Genomic DNA, 21,281 nt, shown 5'->3' with positions numbered 1-21,281 from the left:
AAGTTTGCCTGAGTTCATCTATCAAACTTGATAGGCCCTGTCTTATAAATTCCACTCAATAGATTTAAAAACTGATTGTGTTAAACCAAATTTGTCTAAGAATGTTATGGATAGAATAGAAAGGTTAATTTGCTTTTTAGTAAAATTAGCTTGAAAGTACCGTGGCAGCTGGTTTAACTGAGCTGCTTTAAAGTAGCACTTTGCAACACATTGTACAGATTTCCCTGAAGCTTCCCAAAAGCTTGAAGAAATGCATTCTTAAGACACTAAAACCCAGGAAAGAGTTCATAGAACACATTAACAAAAGAGTTAATCTCATCTCATCTCTGCTCTTCCTGGTGATGACCATTAAAAAGAAAAAAATCACAATTTTTTGTTTGTTCTTGTATGGAACTGTCACAGGTAAGAACAAAACTTTCACGTGCTTTATATTTACAAAGCTGGTTAAAGGCATTAGATACAAATTATGCCTAAGAAAATGTTCATTAGGATGATATATTTGCCTAGCCTAGGTTGCTTTGACAGTCTCAGCTGAAATCGCTTTTCTGTTTCTGGGCAGTCTGCTGTGTGCATCCAGGATTCTACAGCCAAGAAACGTGACAGAAAGTGGCACCATCACTTTTACTGCTTTCCTGAAACTGGTGAGTCTACATAACACTGCTAGATCACACTGTGGCACCTGTCAACCCCGAGGAAGGCCATAAGTTTCTCCTCTCTTTCCTTAATGTGGCACAAAAGGTATTGAAAATATACATGTATGGATTCTTTGAAATAACAGCTTTTACCTAGTCTTCACATTGCAAAGGGTGTCCATTGAATGGGATGAAAAACAGAACAGAGTTGTGGCTGCTTCTTTAACGATGTTATCTGCCCATTTGTCATTGGCCATGTAAGCAAGCAGTTGCTCACATCTCATTCCAACAGTTCAAATCCCCTAGCTTCAATCACATGCCATTTTTTAAATTCTAAAATAAAAACTTTTACACTTTCACCATAAATTTGGCTTTCCCTCCAGTTAAGGTTGGAGTGGGCCAAAGGCAAGGAAAAACATTACTTCTTTACCAAGTTATGATTCAATATCTAGATTATTCTACATCTAATTCAATATTAATATATTTGGGCTAGTAACAGGAATTGTTGTATGATTTTGATTCTCAAGTATCCAGTGGTAGGCAATATGGCTGTTCCTGCTGGAATGCCCCAGGATATCAGAATTTATCACTGAGACATCTTGTTATTAAGACAATAGATATTTTCAGTATATAGTCTCTTGTACTAAAGGCACAGCAGGTATTCTGTTTTTCTTCAGTAATGTGTAGTCGAATTTTTACTGCTAAAAAATACAGCTTTCCATTCACAACACAGAAATTATTAAAAATAATATAATTTTACTTTTCAAGCTCTGTTTGGCATACTCCATTGAGTAATAGGGTATGAAGATTATTATTCTTTTACAAGCCATCAGTTGAATAGCTTATTTTGGGCTCCCTGTTGAGACTAGTATACCCCTACCAGACACATTGACATCTCCAACCTACATCTTCAACCTACATCTTCCAATGCCTTCCTTCTGTCTCTTTATGTGCATATTTTTATGTGTATGTACAGTGTATTTGTATTTTACTATTTATTATTTTTATTGTGTAATTAACAAAATGTAATCAGTTACTAGAAGGAATTTCTCAATTTTTGAAACAAACATTTTATACAACAAGCTGAACTACTTTCCTCTTTTAATTTCAGTGGTTTGTTGTAACATATGTTCCTACACAACTTGTAGCTCTGATTTTAGCATACACTGACACAAATGATAGCTGATAAGGAAATGATAGGCTTAAGCTGTTCAGGGACTTGCAATAACTTCTTATCACAGGGCCAGCTGCCATATCAGTTTTATTAACCCACTAAATCACTCCTAATAAATAAGATAATAGTTTTCAGACATGATGGATAAAAGCTAAGATTCATCATTGATCAAAGTCTACAAAGAAATTAAATTGTAACTTGAGCTCAAACAGTCTTCCATGTGTATGGACTGAGCAGTTTGTATGTTTTCCCAAATAGCTGCTTCAGGTGATTCGTGTACTGTGAAAGTCACAGCTGAGTTCTAGCACTGACCACGGTATGTTCAAAATTACCAGTGCAAAAAGGTGGATTCAGAATAGAGAACAGTTGCTTATGAAATACTAATCTAAAATAGCAGTTTGCAATATTTATGGTGCTGCATCTTCTTTCACTCAGCAGAGTAAAAACAGACAATCTCCCTTACTATCAGCTATGTAGAGTGACTAGCATGGGCATGAGAAATTAATGTATTTTGTTAATAAAATTGTGTCCAGTGTGTTGGGTCTCCTTGGCCAAATGTTTAAATGAGTCTTAGTACTGACATTTTTGCACAAATGGATTGTTGAATGTAAACACAGAGAAAGAGAGATTCTGACTTGAATTCTAGGAATCATCAGACTCAGTTGTAAGTTTGTCCTTTACCCTGAACTAGAGATGACAAATGCTGTTTGGGAAAAGAAGAGGAACTAACATTTGTCTCTTTCACACCTTACAACAGCAACCGTATTCCATATGTTGGTGCAGGAGCTTTTCCTCAAGTCCAATTCATGCTCATGAGGATGTCAGAAAGAGCGTGTTTCAGAGTGGGAGAAAAACAATTTCTGCCACCTTGAAGATGGTGGAAAAAGGAAATTCCTTTCTTTGCTTTCTTCTGATCATAGCCAGGCTCTACCAATAGATTACCACGCATGCTTGCAGCATCCAGGAAGACACTTTTTTCCCAGGGCATTAACTTTTCTCTAAATTTAAGAACAATTATTCCATTGGAGAACAATTGTCTTCTTTCTTTTTATGCCTTTGCATAAAGCATCTGACCATACTATAGTCCTGGACAATGCTCAGAGCTCCGGGGCAATACTGCTATATAAAACATCACTGCCAGGAACAGCCAGTACTAATACTGCTCCTGCTAGCATTATATGGTAATAAAGATAGCAGCAGTAGAAATAGTACAATGTCACTACACTACTGTGCTTTAAAAAATATGACTTCATGGCTAGTAAGAACTCTCCTACTAGTCCCAGTAATAGCTTATAACATTTAGAGTCCATGCTAACGTAAAAGAGAGTAACTAGTAATTTATTGAAACTGATGAACAGTCCCTTAACTTTATCATTAATTTAATGGAAATACTTCTGCAAATAATATTTGTGTGATTAACTGCTGCCTGGTGAAATCAGAAAATCATTTACTCCTCAGTGAGTCTCTAGTTCTAAGGGGAACACAGCCCACACACCAGAGACAGAAAAACTGATTATCAGAGATCATTAAACTGAAAAAGGCTAGATATGGATTAGATATTAGGAAAGAATTCTTTACAGGGGGCGTGCTGAGGCTCTGGCACAGGTTGCTTAGAGTAGCTGGGGATCTCTCATCCCTGGAAGTGTACAAGACTGGATTAGACAGGGCTTTGAGCAACCTGGCCTAGTTGAAAGTGTTTATGCCCATGGCACAGGGATTGAAACTAGATGATCTTTAAGGTCCCTGCCAACCCAACCATTCTATCATTCTATGCCTCTATGATTCTATGATTTATACTTCTCCACTAGATTTATACTACTTGCTGCTATATTTAGTCTCTGAACTGGAAATATTGTCATTTTTGCCTTTTGTGAGGTCTTTTAGTACAGCAAGATCAAGGTAAATGCATCTCAGCAGAAATGAGAATTGCAGAGGAAAAGCCTCTGAGGAAAACTGATGAAAAAAACACAGAGAAACAAGTGCCAGATGTTCAAACAAAACCTGATGATGCCTTACTCCTTTGAGAAAATTGTTCAAGAACAGTTAATCCATATGAAAATATGACACATAATACAAACAAGGTCAGTAGGGATATGGAATCTGCCAAAGAAATGTTGGGCATGAGTTATTTCTATTATAATATTGTTTAATGTCTTTGAGAAAAGAGGAATATAGTGACACATGTTCCAACGCAATTAATTTTGTAGCTATATACATATTTGAAACATATTAATTTACTTAATAAAGATTGACACAGGATATGTTTTGGAAGTTTGAATCCTTATTGGATCATTTTTATCAATCTGTTAGTTATGTCAGAACAAATATATAATGAGCATGTGGGAGAATTCTCCTTTGCATTACCCTGTTCATTGTAACTAAGTGGTTCACCAAATATGTTGGGTTATGAACGTGGCTAAGAATTCACCATGGCATTGATGAATTAGTACATTGTCAAATATTCCTGCACAGATTGTGAATGCCAGATCTCTTAAAACCTTAAACACAACACCAGCAGCAAAGCTATGTCTACATCATCTTATGCCTGTAATCACAGCTTAAGTTCACCCCAGCAGACAATACTCTAAATCCCTCTTTTCCCCAATAAATAACCTTTCTAATCGTTTCTCTCCTCAAAACACCTCTACTCAGCATCTCTAAGTCACCTAAAAAAAGAGAAATTAACTTCAGTTCCAGATTTCCTGTATGCATTGTAGACTGCATACTATCTCCTCAAAGAGATGAAGGGATTACAAATTTGTAAGATTGTGAGAGACACTATGCAAGAACTATCCTCTCTTAAAACTGACAATTAAAACAAACAAACAAACAAATTTAAAAAAAACCAAAACAAACCCAAAAAAGGAATAATGTTCTATGAAGACTTTATTTCCTTTGGATTTTATTTTTATTAATTTGGAATTTAAATTCTTCCCCACCTTCATTTTTTCTGCAACAAAATCTAAAATTCACAAATGACAACTCATTCATTATTCAGCAAAACTAAGGCAGAATTAACTAGCTATTTCTTGTATTTCTAAATCAGGAAGAGAACCAAATATTGCAACATTTAATAACCCCCCAAAACGATGAAAATAAAAAAAATATCTTTCAGACACTTCTAGTATATTGCAAAGCACTTAGGAAAACAAGTCTTGTAAGTTTTTTTCCTTTTCAGTCTCCTTTTGTTTTGAGTTTTGCTTATAAACTACCGAAAGACAAGAGTAACTTTGTCTTTCAAGATTAAGTAGCTCAAAATAAAGAGTTTTCTCAAACAAACAGAATGTTTTGTGTTTCTTCTATCATTATTCTGGTTTTCTATCCCATTCATTAGCAAAATGGATGGAGGGAATATGTGTGTTGCCACTCTTCACAACAGTTTTACATTAAACTATTCAGGGCCAAAAGCAGAAGCAGAACTAATGGCCAGAACCAGAACTAATAAAATTTTACCAGCAGGTGATACAGAGTTGTATATGATCTATTCCTACCTAGTATTTCCTAGCTCACAATTTCACAGTTCAAATACACAAATTAATAGGATACATTATTTCTGAAATGACTGCACTCTAGATTGTGTATTTCTCAGTTTTATAAGATACCCACAACAAAGAGCAGAGGTGTACCTTAACTTCAATTTAAAACAATGCTTTTTCTGGTGGTGTATTTAAGTGAACCCATTTTGTTACACAGAGAACACAATGAAAGTTGTTAGGCTCACAAAAGAGAAATAAAATCACTCTTTATAGGAAGATGAGCACCTATAGAAAGACATATGTGTTATAAATGCTTTTTATATCTAATATTTAGACATATATTTGCAACATATGCATGGGTCTATACATGCAGTGACAAGATTTAGAAGCTTAATCAGTTTAACTTAAAAATTATGCAGCAATGTTTTCAAACTTAAATGTTTGAGTCTGAGTATCAGTTTCACTATGTACATGAAAGTTATCCCTTGCAGTGTACCATCTGAATATCCCCTGCAAATTAGTACATGTTCAGGAGACACAGAAATACAGACGATTCCTAAAATGTGTTCTATAAGCAGATACACACTAAGCAATTGTGCCTTACTTTGAATGGCCCCTTGTTCCAAGCCGCCTTGTGGTAAGGAGAGGGAATTTCTGGCGAATGGTCTAAGGAGAAAACAACTGCATTAATTTCTAACACCGGCAAACTTTCTTAGCAACCTGTTTATAGAAAAAATATCGTAGTGTAAATATGTGGTTTAAGGTAGTTCATGAATAAACATTTCTGATACTTACGGCACTACATAAACCATCAGGCCATGTTTCACACTGCTGGCTTTCTCCCATCCTTGTCCATCTTGCTCTGTATATCCAGTCTTCCCACCTGTTCTCCCTTTCTGTTTTCACTTTCACATTTTAAAATCTAGTTTTCTTCACCAGAATCCTTATGTTCAAGTTCCTAAAGTACAACTCTATCTTTTGCTTCAGAGATCTAAACAAAATCAGGGGAACTCTGCCCTCTACCTATTCTGTTTTCAAAGACAAACAACTAGAAAGAAATTGATTTTTTTATTTGAAAGTGTGATCTGAAAAATTAATTCAGTAACAGAGGTAGATCTAATAGATATCTCTAATAGACAGATCACTGTCAAAACAACTTTTAAATGGAACTTTTTGTCTTTCTCGTTTATATTGAACTGTGTATGAAAATTAGACATCTACTTTTTAGTATATCCAGTTCAAGAGGAATAAAATAGGAAATAAACATTTTATGAACCAGGTTTTAAATCCATTATTATTATTTAATTAAATTAATGCATTTTACTATGCATAAACCATTACTAGATCAGTAGTGCATAAAAAGATGATCCTTGAAGCATTTTTGGTTTCCTGTTTCACTAAATGCTCAGGATTTAACTTGGAGAGGTCACATCTCTCATTAAATTACTTCAGGATTAATGGCAGCGAAGGGTAGAAAAGAGAATGAATCAACAATTTTTCATTTGGGAGCTCTTTGTGTTATTAATTTCTTTACCCCTTCCAGTATTGCTTGTGTCACATCTCACTTGACACTGCCTTTAGTATAAGTGTCTTCCATGTCAAATCTGGTTTTGTGGAAAGAACCTATTAATGTCATGAACAAAAAGGAAAAGAAAAGAAGCACTCAAAGAGAATGCCTTTTAAAAAAAATCAAATCAAAGGGAATTTCAACTTCCATCTCCCAAAGGGCATGTTAAGAAATGCCTTCATAAGAGACAGTTATAGTTAGTCTGATTCCATGTACATTAGTAGTAGAAAACATGAATTTCAGAAGAATTTTTACACAGGTGTACTGAACTGTGATTCTCCCAAACAACTGATCTAACAAATTATGAAAGCATTGACTTATTACCTTCCCAAAAGTTGCAGCACAGGCAGGTTCCAGCTTCTCTTTTCTGCAGAAGTCTAAATAATGTGCATAAAGGATGCATCTTGGTAAACAAACTCCTTCACATACAATATAGTTTTCTTCCAGCCTGTGTAGAGAAAGAAACTGCCAGAGTAAAAAGCAACATGCCATTTCTCCCTATTGCATTTTCCAGCTTTTAGTATTGCTCTCTTTTGTTTTGGTTGTTCTTTTTTTAATTTTACTGAAGAATTCCATCAGAGCATGCAGATGAGTTTCTCCTGAACATGACAGGCACTACAGACAGACTCCACACTTGGTGCTTTTTCAATGTCTGGACTTTTTTGCTTTATTTAGACAACTAAATTATCATCACCTAAGAGCCAGCCTTAGTCTGAAAATAAGAGCTCTAACTAAACTATGAAAGACCAAGGTTTAAGCCAGTCCTTTGAAAGGATTTAAGAGCAAGGACCTGGACTTGCATCTTCTGTCCCACTATATCCTCAATACCTGAGCTAAAATCCCTTTTCTTCCTGCTTTTGCTTTTTAATTTACACTGGATTTGGAAATGCTTCAAACCACAGTGAAAAAAAAAAGAACAGTGTTTTTTGATTAAGGTGAATTTCTATGTAGCTTCCCAATCAGTTTACAGAATACAAGTGCTAAGTGATTGTCATTAAAGTAAAATTTTTAAAACTGAAGAAAAAACCTGACTGTTCTCACTTGAAGAGAACCCTTGGTAACAGATGGGTATTTTTCTGTCCTGTTGGTTTTTTCTTTATCATTTTACATTGTTCACTACTCCTGGGGTGATGTGCAATAAATTTGTTTCTCAAATTACACAAATTTTTAAGAAAATACTGTGTAGTGAGTGTTGCATATAGAATAATTTTGCACTGACTCGCCAGACTTAAATCCTTAACTATTTACACTCAGAAGTCAAATGTAAACTAGAATAAGAAACGGAATAATTTGGATTAGTCTAATTTTTCAATTAGAAGGAATAAAGTATCTCTACTGACAGTCTGCATTTCATAATTAAGTTCCCATTTAATTCAACAGCACTCCTCCTTAATTTCAAGAGTACTTTAACATAAACGTTTATTAATTCATGTCTGCAGAATCTGACGTCTTATTTGATTAACTTTTTTTCCCTAGATAAAATATATCAAAGTTGGGGCCTCAATGGGTGGTAGAACATAATGTAAAAGAAATGCATTATAAGACAGTGGAAATCTAACTGACAGCCTTAAAGGATAATTAAAGTAGCCGTTCACAAATGCAGTTCTTAAATGTTTCATTTATACATTTTGATGATACATTTCATTGATAGCCACATAGTGTGAGAATCTGACTGAGACTTCTGTTAAGTGACAATTCATAATTTCAAAACTCAGAAATTTGGGGATGGGTGTCCTTATTCGTAGATGAGGCTCATCCAAAAGAGACCCTCAAAACAAAAACGGAAAACAAAAAACAACTAATGAAACACTCCCAAAACGACAAATTCTTTCTAAAAGGACTGTGAGACGTCGCCTCTTTGCCGGCTCCGCTGCTAAAAGTCCCTTTGAGTGTGTCGGACACGCCGGTTCGGTCCTGAAGCCCCCGGAGCGGGCAGCGGGGGCTCTCCGCAGCCCTACCATTGCAGGGTGAGCTGCGTCTGCTTCTTCTTGTCCTTCATGATCTGCGTGATGCTCTTCTTCGAAGACGAGCTCTGGTCGGCGGCTGTCAGCGCGCCGTCGCCAGCATCCGCATCCTCTTCTTCCGAGGAGAGGGCTTCGCTGCCGAAGCGTGTTTCTGAGCGCCGCGGGGGACAAGAAGAGAGCCCCGAGGGCATCGTTACCGTCCCGTACACGCCGGCCCCTCCCGCCCTGCCCAGCCGCGTCCCCCCCGGAGCCCGAGCAGCGGCTCCCGCCGCCTGTCCCGGCCGGGCACCCCTGCGGCCCGAGCAGGGCGCGCTGCCGCTCCCCGCCTTTACCTGCCTTGATGCCGGCGGGCAGCGGCGGCTCCGGCAGCGCCTCCCGGGCGCAGGGCAGCAAGCCTCGCCCCAGCAGCCCCGCGTAGCGCTCCTCCTGCGCCTCGGCGGGCACCGCTTGCGCGACCGGCAGGTGCAGGAAGGCGTCCCCCTGCTCGGCTCCCTTGGCCATGCTCCTCAGCGGCGCCGGCTGTGCCCCGGCGCGGCGCGGGCGGCGCCCATGGGCGGCGGGAGGGGACGGCAGCGGGCGGACGGGGCGGGCCCGGCGCCGGCGGCGGCCCGAGGGCGCGGGGGGCGCCGGCTGAGGCGTGGGCCGGGGCTCTGCCGGGCCTCGCCGTGAGGCGAGGAGAGGCGATGCCGGGACACAGGTGTGCCCTACGGCGCCGTCCAGGGACCCTGCATGGCTCCCCTGCGGGCAGGGACGGACGGACAGACGGCCCGCCCGCCCAGGGGGCTGCGCCCTGCCTCCGCTTCCCGTCCCGCCGCCCTGCTCGGTCAGGCCAGAAGGGGACAGGGCACGGCTGGAGGCTGAGGAGGCTCGGGGGAGCCGGCCGGGAGCGGATCTGCCGGGGATTTAATGATTAACTCCCGCCGGCGGAGGCTGCGGCTGGTGTCAGGGAGCAGCTCCTGGCCCGCCGCGGCAAGGGCGGCCGCAGGGTCTCCTCGTCCCTTCAGGGCAGAAGGCGGCGGAGGGTCCCCTTGTTCTCCCCTTGTTCTCCCCTTGTTCTCCCCTTGTTCTCCCCTTGTTCCGACAGAGAGCTACGGGTGACTTCGCAGCTGCCTCCTGACAGCCGCAGGGCCGGTCGTGGGACCCTGCTGAGCACTGTCACTGTCCGTACTTCTTTCATTCCCAGTGTAATTCTGTGGGTGATGGAACAAAACATCTTCATTTTGTGTATTCATCTGGCAGATGTGTGTTTGCTTTGCTCCATTTCAGCATGCTGACTGAGAGATGGCAGGAGAGAATCACAGAAAGTGGTCCTTGCTTTTTCCAGAGAACAAAATTGTCAGTAGGATGGATATTTAGTCTGATCGCTGCAACATCCACTGTTTTAATAAATTCTCATTAAAGCAAATTGTTAGGTGTTGTGCTGTTCCAGATAAGGACTGGGAAATTGCAGTATGACTTATGGTAGCAAGCAGTCCTGAAATGTTATATTGGATGAATTGTGAAGCATTCTTGGAGCCATCAGGTAGTGCTGGGCTGTCACAAACACAAAGCTCATGAGCAGCTGTTTTCCTTCTACTCTCTTCCAGTCTTCTGTTGCACCTCAAGTCGTAGATCCCACCAGCACTTCAAAGAAGCAGAATATGACCGCTTCCACTCCTGCACAGATGCATTGTCAGACCAGCTATCATCTATCAAATCCATATTTAACAAAACCCTAGGTGTGCCCATATCTGCTGGAAGGCCCAAAACCTATAAGAATAAATGGTTTATTTATAAGAATAAATGGTTGACTGCAGACCCGAGGCAGACCTGTGAGAGGTCCCAGAGTCAAAAATGGCATTTAGCTCAATCTTTCTGCTGTTCTGCTTACACCTCTTCCCTCCACTCTGTAAAATATATTTCTTTTGTTACTGGTTACTCCATTCAACATTTCTTCACTGTTTCCATGTTCCCTTCTTACTTCCATAAGTGATGCTATACATGGCTTTGACCACACGTGCCTGTGTACTGTAACTCACTGGGACAGTTCAGCATCTGGCTTTGTTTTAGGTTGTACTAAAATCTTGTTTGACCCTCTGATTTTTGGCTGGCTTGAGCACTTCACAATTTGGTGCACCATGACCAGTATTTCCATGGTATAATAAAACCTCTCCGCTGCTTATTGTTGTGTTGAATCTTTGGTGATCAAAACCAAATGTGACATTGGATATGGATGTTTTGGTATTATGAAGCTAAAGGTAGCAATTTATTCGTAAAGGGCAGGATTCTTATGGTGCCAGGATATTCTCAGTGACACTAATGCATCCTGTCCAACACAGGGATTAAATGAGTAAGGGGTCCAGCCTAGGGACCAGCTAGTTTCCACCCTGTAGCAACCATTTGTAATCCTGCTGAAGCAAAGGAGAGACACAAAAAGCTATGGCAGGCAGCTCCTTCCTCACGTTTAAGCTCCCTCTTGCTGGAGTCAATGGTCCACCCAAATGTTTGATTTCAGTCTTTGGGAGACAGAAAGGATGGGGCAGGGATAGAATTGGGCTAGCTGAAACCACAAGTACCAAGGACATTACAGCATTGCTTGTGCCTAGAAATTTTCAATATCACTCTGAGGTGTGTCTGTTGAGAATCATGGTCCTAACCATATTGCTTATTACTGAATAAAATCTAATTATGGAATAGAACTGTTAAAACATATATCCATGTATATTTAGTTTTTTAGAATTTTCCTGTTCAAAAATTGTGCACACACAGTGACTTATTCAGATATATATATACGCATACACACAGAGACGAATGCCGAGGTGGGTGCATGCATCATCCCTGGAAACATTCAAAGTAAAGGTGGATGGGATAGGGCTCTGAGCAACCTGATGTGGGTGGAGATGTCCATGCATATTGCTGGAGGATTGAACTACATGAGCTTCAAAGGTCCCTTCCAACCCAAACTAATCTATGGTTCTATAATTTGTACTTGAGCCATACAACACCTCTTGCCTAACTCTGTCTCAGAGTTAGTTTTCTTAGTTTAATCTGTTCACCTCTGTCTCCCTTTAGATTCAGTGGAGAAGAAAAGGTGTCTCCCAGAGGTAATTCATACCAGGCACATTACCCAGTGAAACAGATCATTTTCTCATAAGTCTGTTTCCCTTCTAGGTCTATACTGAGAGCCTAGGAAGCCTTGCTTGCTTCTAGGTGAATTTTGCAATTATGTAATCCCACCAAAATTCAACAGTCTGTTGTATAGCTTGGAGTAAACAATCAGATACATGTGCTCTGTAGGCAACAGAATTATTTGTTTCTATAACTTATATGTGAAATATCTTTTATACCAGCACTCAGGTATTGCACCATTTCATCTTGCTGCAGTGTTCCTTTTCACCAACACAGCACATTAAAACAAAACATTCTTCAACTTCATTCATGTCAGTGTGACTTGCCATTAACTACAGTCTGCCTGAGGAGTTCTCTGTTTTGAACTGCAAAATGTTTGGAAGATAAATGCAGCAATAGAAATACAATTTGTTATTGATCTGCTCCTGTGTAATCCTGCATGATGTTTACTTAAGTCTTGGAAACTGTTTCACCTCATATCCTCCCCAGACAAATGAACTACACAAAAATCTTGATACGGTGTTGATGTCAGGACTATTTGGTAGGCTCTAACACTTATTTCTTTCCAAATATGCTGATAGTACAATAAAAGTTAAGTATGGTACATACCAGTATTCTACAAGGATATAATAAATTTATTTGTCATTATTGTCAGTGTTTGTCATTCTCTCTGCTTTGACACAGCATGAATCCATTTAGCTCTTCCTGAAACTCCATTTCTAATTTTCTGTGACTCATTGCGGGAAACAGTTTTAATCACCACCAATTCAAACAACATAGCTTTCCCATTTGTTTTGGTCCTTTCCACATCTCTTTTTGAGAGGTGTTTACTTTTTGAGAGTATTTTGATCTTGAAAATTAAAAAAAAAAAAATTAAAAATTGGTGCACTAAGCAAAGAGCTCCTGCATTTGACGTTGTCACTGGCAACAGCTTTTAGAAGCATATATCCAAAAAGAGATTTTTTTATCACAAAAATTTCTTTAGATACGTATCTCTGTTAATTAAAAGGTCAAAGCATTGAAACATCCTCCAAAATCTTAGCTTTATTGTTTGCAATAATTATTGAATAATTCCTTTTGATAAATTAACTGTAATGATGGCTTGAGTACATCACTCAGTGATAAGGGGGAATTCTTTGTCTTTGCAGGTTTTTTTCTGAGCCCTTCTCAAGGTTCTTATATGTCAGCAATTTTTGCTAACTAATTTCTCTAAAGAATTTGCTTCTTTCTGGTGTCTTGAGTCACCAGTTTTGTGCATGCAACCAAGTGAAACCTTAGAGAAAGCAAAGGGAAAGAAAGAGGAGGGCCCTTAAATTTTAGCACTTTTCCTTTGGATCTCTCTTCTGCCATGGAGGAGGATGCTTGTACCACCCACTGCTGCCACTTAATGCTGTGGCTTCTCTGGTGCTGGTACAAGAAGGTGGAGAAAGATGTGAAAGTGAAGGGAGGGCACTAAGCGAGGGAAGTGGCATCCTTCAATGTGGGGACTTCTGCTCTCAGGGGGAAAGGGAAGGAGGATCTTTCATTGCCCAGCTAGTCCAGCTCAGCAGCTGTAGCAGGGGAGGGCAACCTATATCGTTGTCTTTTGACCTCAGCAAGCTCTGTGAACTGCCAGTCCTGATGCTTTAAAATCACACAAATATGCTTGAACTTTATCTGTGCAGCCAACAGAGTGAAAAGTTAATGTTCAAAACTATGGAACTGCAATCAGCACAAACTACCCAAGAGAAGAACCATTCACCTCCACACACCTGGGTACACATGTGTGTGTGTGTATCTACACAAAAATACCACATGAAAATAAATTGATTACCCAAAGGATGCTATTGCCCCATGCCTAACTATTCCCACCTTCTTTTTGTAGGTTCTCATTCTGCCTTATTAGCAATTTCATAGCTTTTATTCTATCACCCTGAACTTTCTGAGTCTTCAGAACACTGAAAATCTTTTCCCAGCTTGGTATGGAAAAGATCCACAAACCTTGCCTACCAATAACTTTACAAGCAGGGCCAGATCTATGAAAGCATGGGCTTGTCTGACGAGTTAATTCAAGCACAGAAGCTTGTGGTTTCCCTTATAAGGAACAATTGCTGGCATCCAGTAGATGGTGATGTTTAATAATGTATTTCCTGCTCTGTCTCCAGCTGATAAAGCCAGACCTGTCTCTTTACGTTTGGGTATTTTACTCACTGCCCGTTCCTATGATCTTTAAATGAAAACTCATTCTGTTTTGTATAGAAGTGGGCCCTTATATTTTTCTTTCCAAGGAACAAACTTCAAAATAAGTAAACTATATATTACAGTAACCCCTTCACAGTTCATATGTCTCTATCCTCTACAAACCCAGGGAGACTCTATGCTCTGTAGGTAGTCAAGGTAAACTGTATAGTTCCAACCTTATGTAGCTACATGTAAACAAAAAATCTCAATGCTTACCTCTCTCTTCTTGTCTCTAATTAATGTTAAACAGTTGTCTCAGGTTACTTATCTTGATTTTGAAATGCCATTTTTCAGTATGTATTCTTTTTTCCTGTGCCAAATTGGGAGAAAATGTTTGTGTTTATATAAGTACATGCTCCTACAAGCTTACAGACTGAACAGCCACTTTACCATTCATGTATTTGCACTGTGCTTTGGTGAGCACATTCAGGAAAAAAAAAAGGAGGCCAGCAGAGTTTTTCGCTCGGCAGCTATTCAAACATCTTGTGTTCCTCTAGAATGATCCAAGAATAGAACTGAGGTTAGAGGATATGTTCACCCTTAAAGAAGTGATTTTGAGAGTTTCTGCAGATACTCCAAACAGCTGTATTAGCAGCACTTCTTGTATAACTAGCCTATCTGCAAACAACTTCTAAATAGGTGTTAACATAAGCAAACCACTAAAGTCAAGGGACTATTCTCTCTATGCAAAGCTGAGTCCTGAAGGTTCCACCACTAACTAGGTGCAGCTCGCTAAACTGCTGCATTCACAGACAGCTCATCACTTCTCAGAACAAGGTTTTTTCCCCTCTGTGTCTCTCTGCCCACCCTCTTCCTAGCCACAAACTTCCTCTTCTAACATTCAGCACTTGTAGACACTTCTGTGTCAGTTTAATTACTGAGGTAACAGAAAACAATGCCAAGAGAGAACAATGGTTGTTTTCTCTTGAAAACTTTCTCAAGAAAACTTTCTGATATTTCAAATAGTTAAATCAGCCCAGAAGTGTGATCAGAGCCAGAATGTGGGTGGGATGGTACCACTGGGACTGGGGGAAAGGGAAGGAGGATGGTCAGGATAGAGGAAGGAGAGGATATATAAGAATGAAGAGGAAAAAGATTTCCTCACTTTTGCAGCAATAAAATCTGCTGAACTACCCACGGAACCACAGACCTATTCATGGCTGAAGTGCAAAATATGCTTTTTAGATTAATGCAGCTGCCTTTGAACAAATAATCTCACGCAGTTACTGCGCAACTTTACAATTCCATCATATAGAAGAAACCTCTTCATTTTCCCTCCCCTCCCCTCCCCTCCCCTCCCCTCCCCTCCCCTCCCCTCCCTTCCCTTCCCTTCCCTTCCCTTCCCTTCCCTTCCCTTCCCTTCCCTTCCCTTCCCTTCCCTTCCCTTCCCTTCCCTTCCCTTCCCTTCCCTTCCCTTCCCTTCCCTTCCCTTCCCTTCCCTTCCCTTCCCTTCCCTTCCCTTCCCTTCCCTTCCCTTCCCTTCCCTTCCCTTCCCTTCCCTTCCCTTCCCTTCCCTTCCCTTCCCTTCCCTTCCCTTCCCTTCCCTTCCCTTCCCTTCCCTTCCCTTCCCTTCCCTTCCCTTCCCTTCCCTTCCCTTCCCTTCCCTTCCCTTCCCTTCCCTTCCCTTCCCTGTTTTTAAGTAATATTACCAATATTCTTCCAGCTGGGCATGAACAGAGGTGTGCTGCACTAGGAATCTACCAAGTGTCCTGTATCTGCATTTAGTGTTCTGTTACTCTAAATAATTCTGGTTTTCACTCCAGATTTTTTTTTTTTTTTTTTTTTTTTTTTTTTTTTTTTTTTTTTTTTGAGATCAATTAGCCAACTACACAAAGCCACAGGGACAAACAGTGCCTTCACCTCAGGCCCTCAGTTAATCTAGAAACAAGACCACTGCTTGCCCCTTTGCATATTGCTTGCCCCTTTGCATATTCCCGTTTCTATCATATGGTCTGTTTGGAGATGCGGGAGTGAGGCTTTGAATGATGAGGGGGTGAGGCTGTTTCCTGGATGGAGAGACATTCAGGCACTGCTAGCCTCTGACTTACTTCAGGCAAGTGTTTTCTAAGGTCAGAAACCAAATGTTTGCTTTTACTGTCCCATTTTTCACTGATGAAATTATGTTTCCCAGTAATGAAGATGTTACAGCCAAATACTTTAAAATTTTGGGACAGAAGAAAAAAATGGGGGTTTTACTTCATTATATATTTGGACAATATTTTTAAAAGCATTTAATATATACATTATATTCAATGACAATGTAAGAGCAATTCAATGCCTGATCCAGAGGCAATAGTATCCTTCCCGCTGACTTCAATGGGCTCTTGATTAGGTCCTTATTTGCTAAGCAAACATTCTATACAAGTTCACTTTTTCACATGCACACAGTCACAGAAGTATTGTGCCCTAAGAAAAATCATGACTTCCTGCTGGTAGCAGATTCTGGAATCTGTTCTGGGGGAAAATGAACTCAAATATATGCATAAGAGGAGTTATGTTGCTTACTGTTAAAGATCTAACTTCAAGCACAAAGTGGTCATACTGTTTTCAGCACTTCTGAGCATAAATCCTGGCCGAGGACAAGATCCTTGAGGTAGCTGGGATAGTGGACAGTGTGGTAGGCAAGGACAGGCGCTGCAGAAGATTTTAGAATGTAACGGAAAGGCAGCTGGGACTCTTCCTCCCCCTCATCCATAGAGATAAGCGAAAAAAGTCCCTCTGAGGTATGCAACTCCCTCTAACCTCAGTAGATTTCCATTCCCTACTAACTACTAAGACCCACCGTCCCTTTGTGACGTAGCGAAACCCCTTCGAGTATTTAACCCCAAGATACAAGCTAATAAATCGCCATTTTGACCATCCACCATATTGGTGTCAGCGTCTGTCTATGGCCCGAGGGGCTGGGGCGAGGCTCAGCCACCGTGCCGTCCTTTGAGACCAGGTCGCCAGCCTTCTACCTGAAGGCAACAGACAGAAAGCCAGGCATGTCCTGGGGAGGGCACAGTATGAAACTATGCATAATGCAGACGATCTAAGCTGATAAGATCTAAGGATCTAAGCTGATATCCCCCTTGATAAAGGGATGTGGTCAGTAACAGCCCAGTTCCCAGTGGTCAGGGTGCTTCCCAAATCACTGACATAAAACAAGCCACCTTGCCTGTTTCCTGCTCTGTTTAACACCAACCTGAACGAGGCTATTTCCTCAGCTCCAGCCAGCATGAGCTAGTCCTTTCTTTCACCCAGAACACCTTCAACGCCACCTGTTCCACCTCTACATGTTTTGAAAACACCAGAAAGGTCTTTGCTGTGTCTCTTATCAACAGATGGATTCTGTGATTAAGGGCAGAGAACATTTGTGCAGGATTTAGCAGTACATCCCGCAGCAATCTGAACTAACTCCATTTAAGGGCATCCTGCAGTGATGCCTTGGTTACTATGATGGTAGTAAAAGGTGCTCCAAGAGACATGTTTATTCCATGAGTTTAGCATATTGGATTTACCCTTCACCAGTCCTTGTCTGGACTATTTTCATAGAATTATAGAACCACTAAGGTTGAAAAAGACCTCCAAGATTATCAAGTCCAACCTTTGACTGAATACTACCATAGCCACTAAACCACATCACATTATTTCAACAGCCAGGGGAATTCCACAGAGAAACTTTGTAGATCTCATAATACATTCTATTTTAGGGTGAAGAATGATAACATATAGCAACAGAGACCAGCCCTTGGTCTTTATCTAGCTACATTTTTAATTTTTCATATATTTACATATAAGCTTGCAGAAAATATGCCTGGATATATCTGCACATTTATCTAAATTCCAATCAAATATTACTGCAACACTTCATTTAAAACAAAGCACTTGGAAATGCTCAGTTTACGAATCGCAAATAACATGAATAAGGGCTAGACCTTTGGAGAAAGAGAAAGCTTTCATAGGAATTAAATTCCTGATGAGAAACTCTGGTGACTATGGGGGTTTTTCAAAATATTTGTGTTGGGATTACAAGATTAAACTATTCTGACCCTAAAATTCACTTCCCATTTATTTTGTTTCATGTTTCCATTAACATTTATTTCCTAATAATACAATGCATATGCTACATTGCCACATATTAAAGCTTCTGTCTTCAAAGATCTTGATACTTAATAGATCCTGCTGTGCTTTGAATTGCAAGGCATATTAGGGCATTTCTAAACATGATAGTCTCACACCTTATCTGGAGATCTGTCATGTTTCAGTCCTGGGGGGGTACTGATGAGTGTAGCCTAAACATATCTGCAGAATTAGGCTGTAAATTACTCCGGTGTAATGAAGAAAATAATTTAGCTTTCTGTTTCCTAATTTCTCATTAATGAGATAGGACTAGATTGGCACCTGTGCAGAGACCTTTTTTTGCCTCACTTCTTGTAATCATGATATTATGAATCACCTTTCATTAACCTACAGATATATTCACAGACTCTAATGGGAACTACCATCATCATCATCATCATTATTATCATCATCAGGTTTTGATTGTGCTTTGTTGATGATTTGTGAATGCATTCATGTGAAAATAATGACATTACCTTTTTTAACCAAGACATTGTCTCAGGAACAACAAGAAAATATCTACAGTCTTTCAGTACATAAAAGTGGCTTACCAGAAAGATGAAAAAAGACTTTTAAGCAAGTCCTGTAGTGACAGGACAAGAGGCAATGACTTTAAAGTGAGAGAGGGTGGATTTACATTGTATACAAGGAAGACATTTTTACGATGAGGGTGGTGAGGCACTGGAGCAGGTTGTCCAGGGAGGTTGTGGATGCCCCATAGCTGTTCAATGCCAGGTTGGATGGGGCTTTCAGCAATCTGATCTAGTGCAAAGTGCCCCTGCCCATTACAGGAGGTTTGGAATTAGATGATTCTAAAGGACCATCTTTAATGGTCCCTCTCAGCTTAAACCATTCTACGTCTTAAGAATCTGATGCCCTTTTTCAACTGCTTAGACAAATGAATGTCAAAGAATTCTGCATCCACATGAGTGTATTTGTTCTACACATTTAGAAGAAGCAGTATCTGCATTTCAATGTATTAGAGGTAAAGATTTTAGCAATTTGGATATTAGATGCCACACAAATATGATTTTTCTTATCACCAGGAGTGACATTAAAACAGAGCTCCCCCAGTGGGTGATGGAAATTTGCATAAAGGAATTGTGTGTAAAGAAAGAAGCTATTCTAATTTAAAACCAAACCAACAAACAAAAAACACCCCCAAAACAACAGATGGAAAACACTCTATGAATTGACCTCAAACTTGTTCTTTTTTATTGCTGCCCCTCTAGATTACTTATAAAAAATAGAACCCCCTTTTTCTGTTGAAAGAAGATGAATCCTTAGAAGAAGGATTTTATACTTAGTATAAAAGTATATACTTAGTATATATACTTATATACTTATATACTTAGTAGTACAAGGTTTTATTCTTTCAGACTTTGGAGTAGCCCCATCTAACAGAAAGGGCTGGTACATATTTCTATCTTTTAAATATAGAAATATTTAAGTATCCCTCTAGGAAAATACTATATTTTTTTTCCTTTTTCAGATAGAACCTCCTTGCTTTTCTATGAAATCATGACATTTCTGTCGGGCAGTGTGGCAATAACCTTTCCATCTATGCAGGTCATAATGTAAGTCCCTGAAAATTGCAAAAAATTGAATGCCTGAAAATCTACTGGAGAAAATAACTACAAATCTCTGGCAACAAGTAAAAGAAAAATTCACATAGCTAATGTATTTTTTGCTCAGTCCTTGGTTGATCCCAGTAAATTATTTCTGTCTTTTGGATAGCTGCTGATATAACTTTTTTCTTCCAATAATGGAGGTCATGATAGTTGTTCTATCACCCTCAGCTTTAAGGGTTGGGTGATTGCAAAAAGATTTCATATCAAACTTAAGATCAAATTCCTTTATGTGGTGGTAGCCATTTCATATTGTATTTCTAAAAGATGTGTATAAGCTGAATGTTTGTGAGAGTAACTGCAGATTAATGGGTTTATCCATCCTGGAGGTATTTCTTTGAACACAATTTCTTGTCAGGGAACAGAAATGACTTACAACAAAATTCTCTTTCCTATTTTCTTGTTACTACAAGTCAGTAATGCAGTATTTTTTGTATATGTAAGCTGTCCTTAAACAATAGTGCACAGTATTCTATAGGAAGTGTGTAGAATGTTATGTTACTCTACAATATTCTAACAGTGAACTTTTTAGTAGTAAACATTCCCAATGGTTTTAATGTGTAAAACTTTTTATCCTCAGTCTTTCAATCTGAAGGTTGAAGTCAGCCTCCAGAGTTACTCATGGATTTGCTATTTTGGTTTCTTTTCCTTATCTGAAAGGAATTTTTATGAGTGTCACCTGTTCTGCCTGTACTCTCTTTGCAGGTGTTATGTTTACTTTTATAACACAATCAGTTAAATTTGTAAGGTGAACTGAAATCTTTTAAGATCTCAAAAGATCTTAACCAAAGTAAATTAAAAAGCACAGAATAAGGGTGACAATGACAACCTTGAATCAATAAGCATCAAACCTGGACTGAGCTGGCTAAGGCATAAAGCCTATCTACCTTCAGGAATCTTGTTCCTTGCCTACAGAGCTAGGTAAGGAGCTCCTAACAGCTTGTCTCCTGTGCAAACATAAGGAGATTGAGGTTCTCAGAAACACAGTTCCCCAAGACTTGCTAGCTGAGCTCAGGACTGCCTACAGCAGCTTGTCCTGAGAGGAGCCATTTGCATCTTCCACAGAGTGACATCTATGGACACTTATTTCCAGACACTATTGAGTGTGGCATTATCACAGAACTACACAATAGATGATGTCGGAAGGGAAATTTGAATATTCTCCAGTCCAATCCTAAAGTGTCTTTCTCTGTGTCAGATAACAGAGTATTCAGGGAAAGGCCTTGTACATGCTCAGATGTGTGGTTTCAAGACCATAACAAGATAAAGGTTTATGAAATTGGAAAGGGAAGACCTGCTCTTTTCCTGCCATTCCAGGTCCTGTCAACCAGCACATTTGGGAGACATGGACTTGATTTTCATCTCTATCTGAAGAGTTTTAAATCCATGTTTTCCAAATAGGTTCTTGTTA

The 21,281-nt window shown here is 39.7% G+C and overlaps 1 protein-coding gene across 1 annotated transcript in view; it reads right to left on the bottom strand.

Moving 5' to 3' along the window:
• Window positions 1–9,314, bottom strand: part of RFX6 (regulatory factor X6) — a 32,663-nt gene extending 23,349 nt beyond the window's left edge. Inside the window, exons 1-4 of the mRNA XM_063391854.1 lie at window positions 9,146–9,314; window positions 8,808–8,964; window positions 7,174–7,297; window positions 5,887–5,948 (exon numbers count right to left, since the gene is read on the bottom strand). Coding sequence (XP_063247924.1) covers window positions 5,887–5,948; window positions 7,174–7,297; window positions 8,808–8,964; window positions 9,146–9,314 — 512 coding nt within the window. The remainder of the gene's footprint in view (window positions 1–5,886; window positions 5,949–7,173; window positions 7,298–8,807; window positions 8,965–9,145) is intronic.
• Between the last annotated feature and the right edge of the window lie 11,967 nt (window positions 9,315–21,281).

This window comes from Prinia subflava, chromosome 2 (assembly GCF_021018805.1).
Source record: "Prinia subflava isolate CZ2003 ecotype Zambia chromosome 2, Cam_Psub_1.2, whole genome shotgun sequence".
NCBI classification, from domain to species: Eukaryota; Metazoa; Chordata; class Aves; order Passeriformes; family Cisticolidae; genus Prinia; species Prinia subflava.
This window is presented reverse-complemented; position numbering and strand designations above follow the sequence as displayed.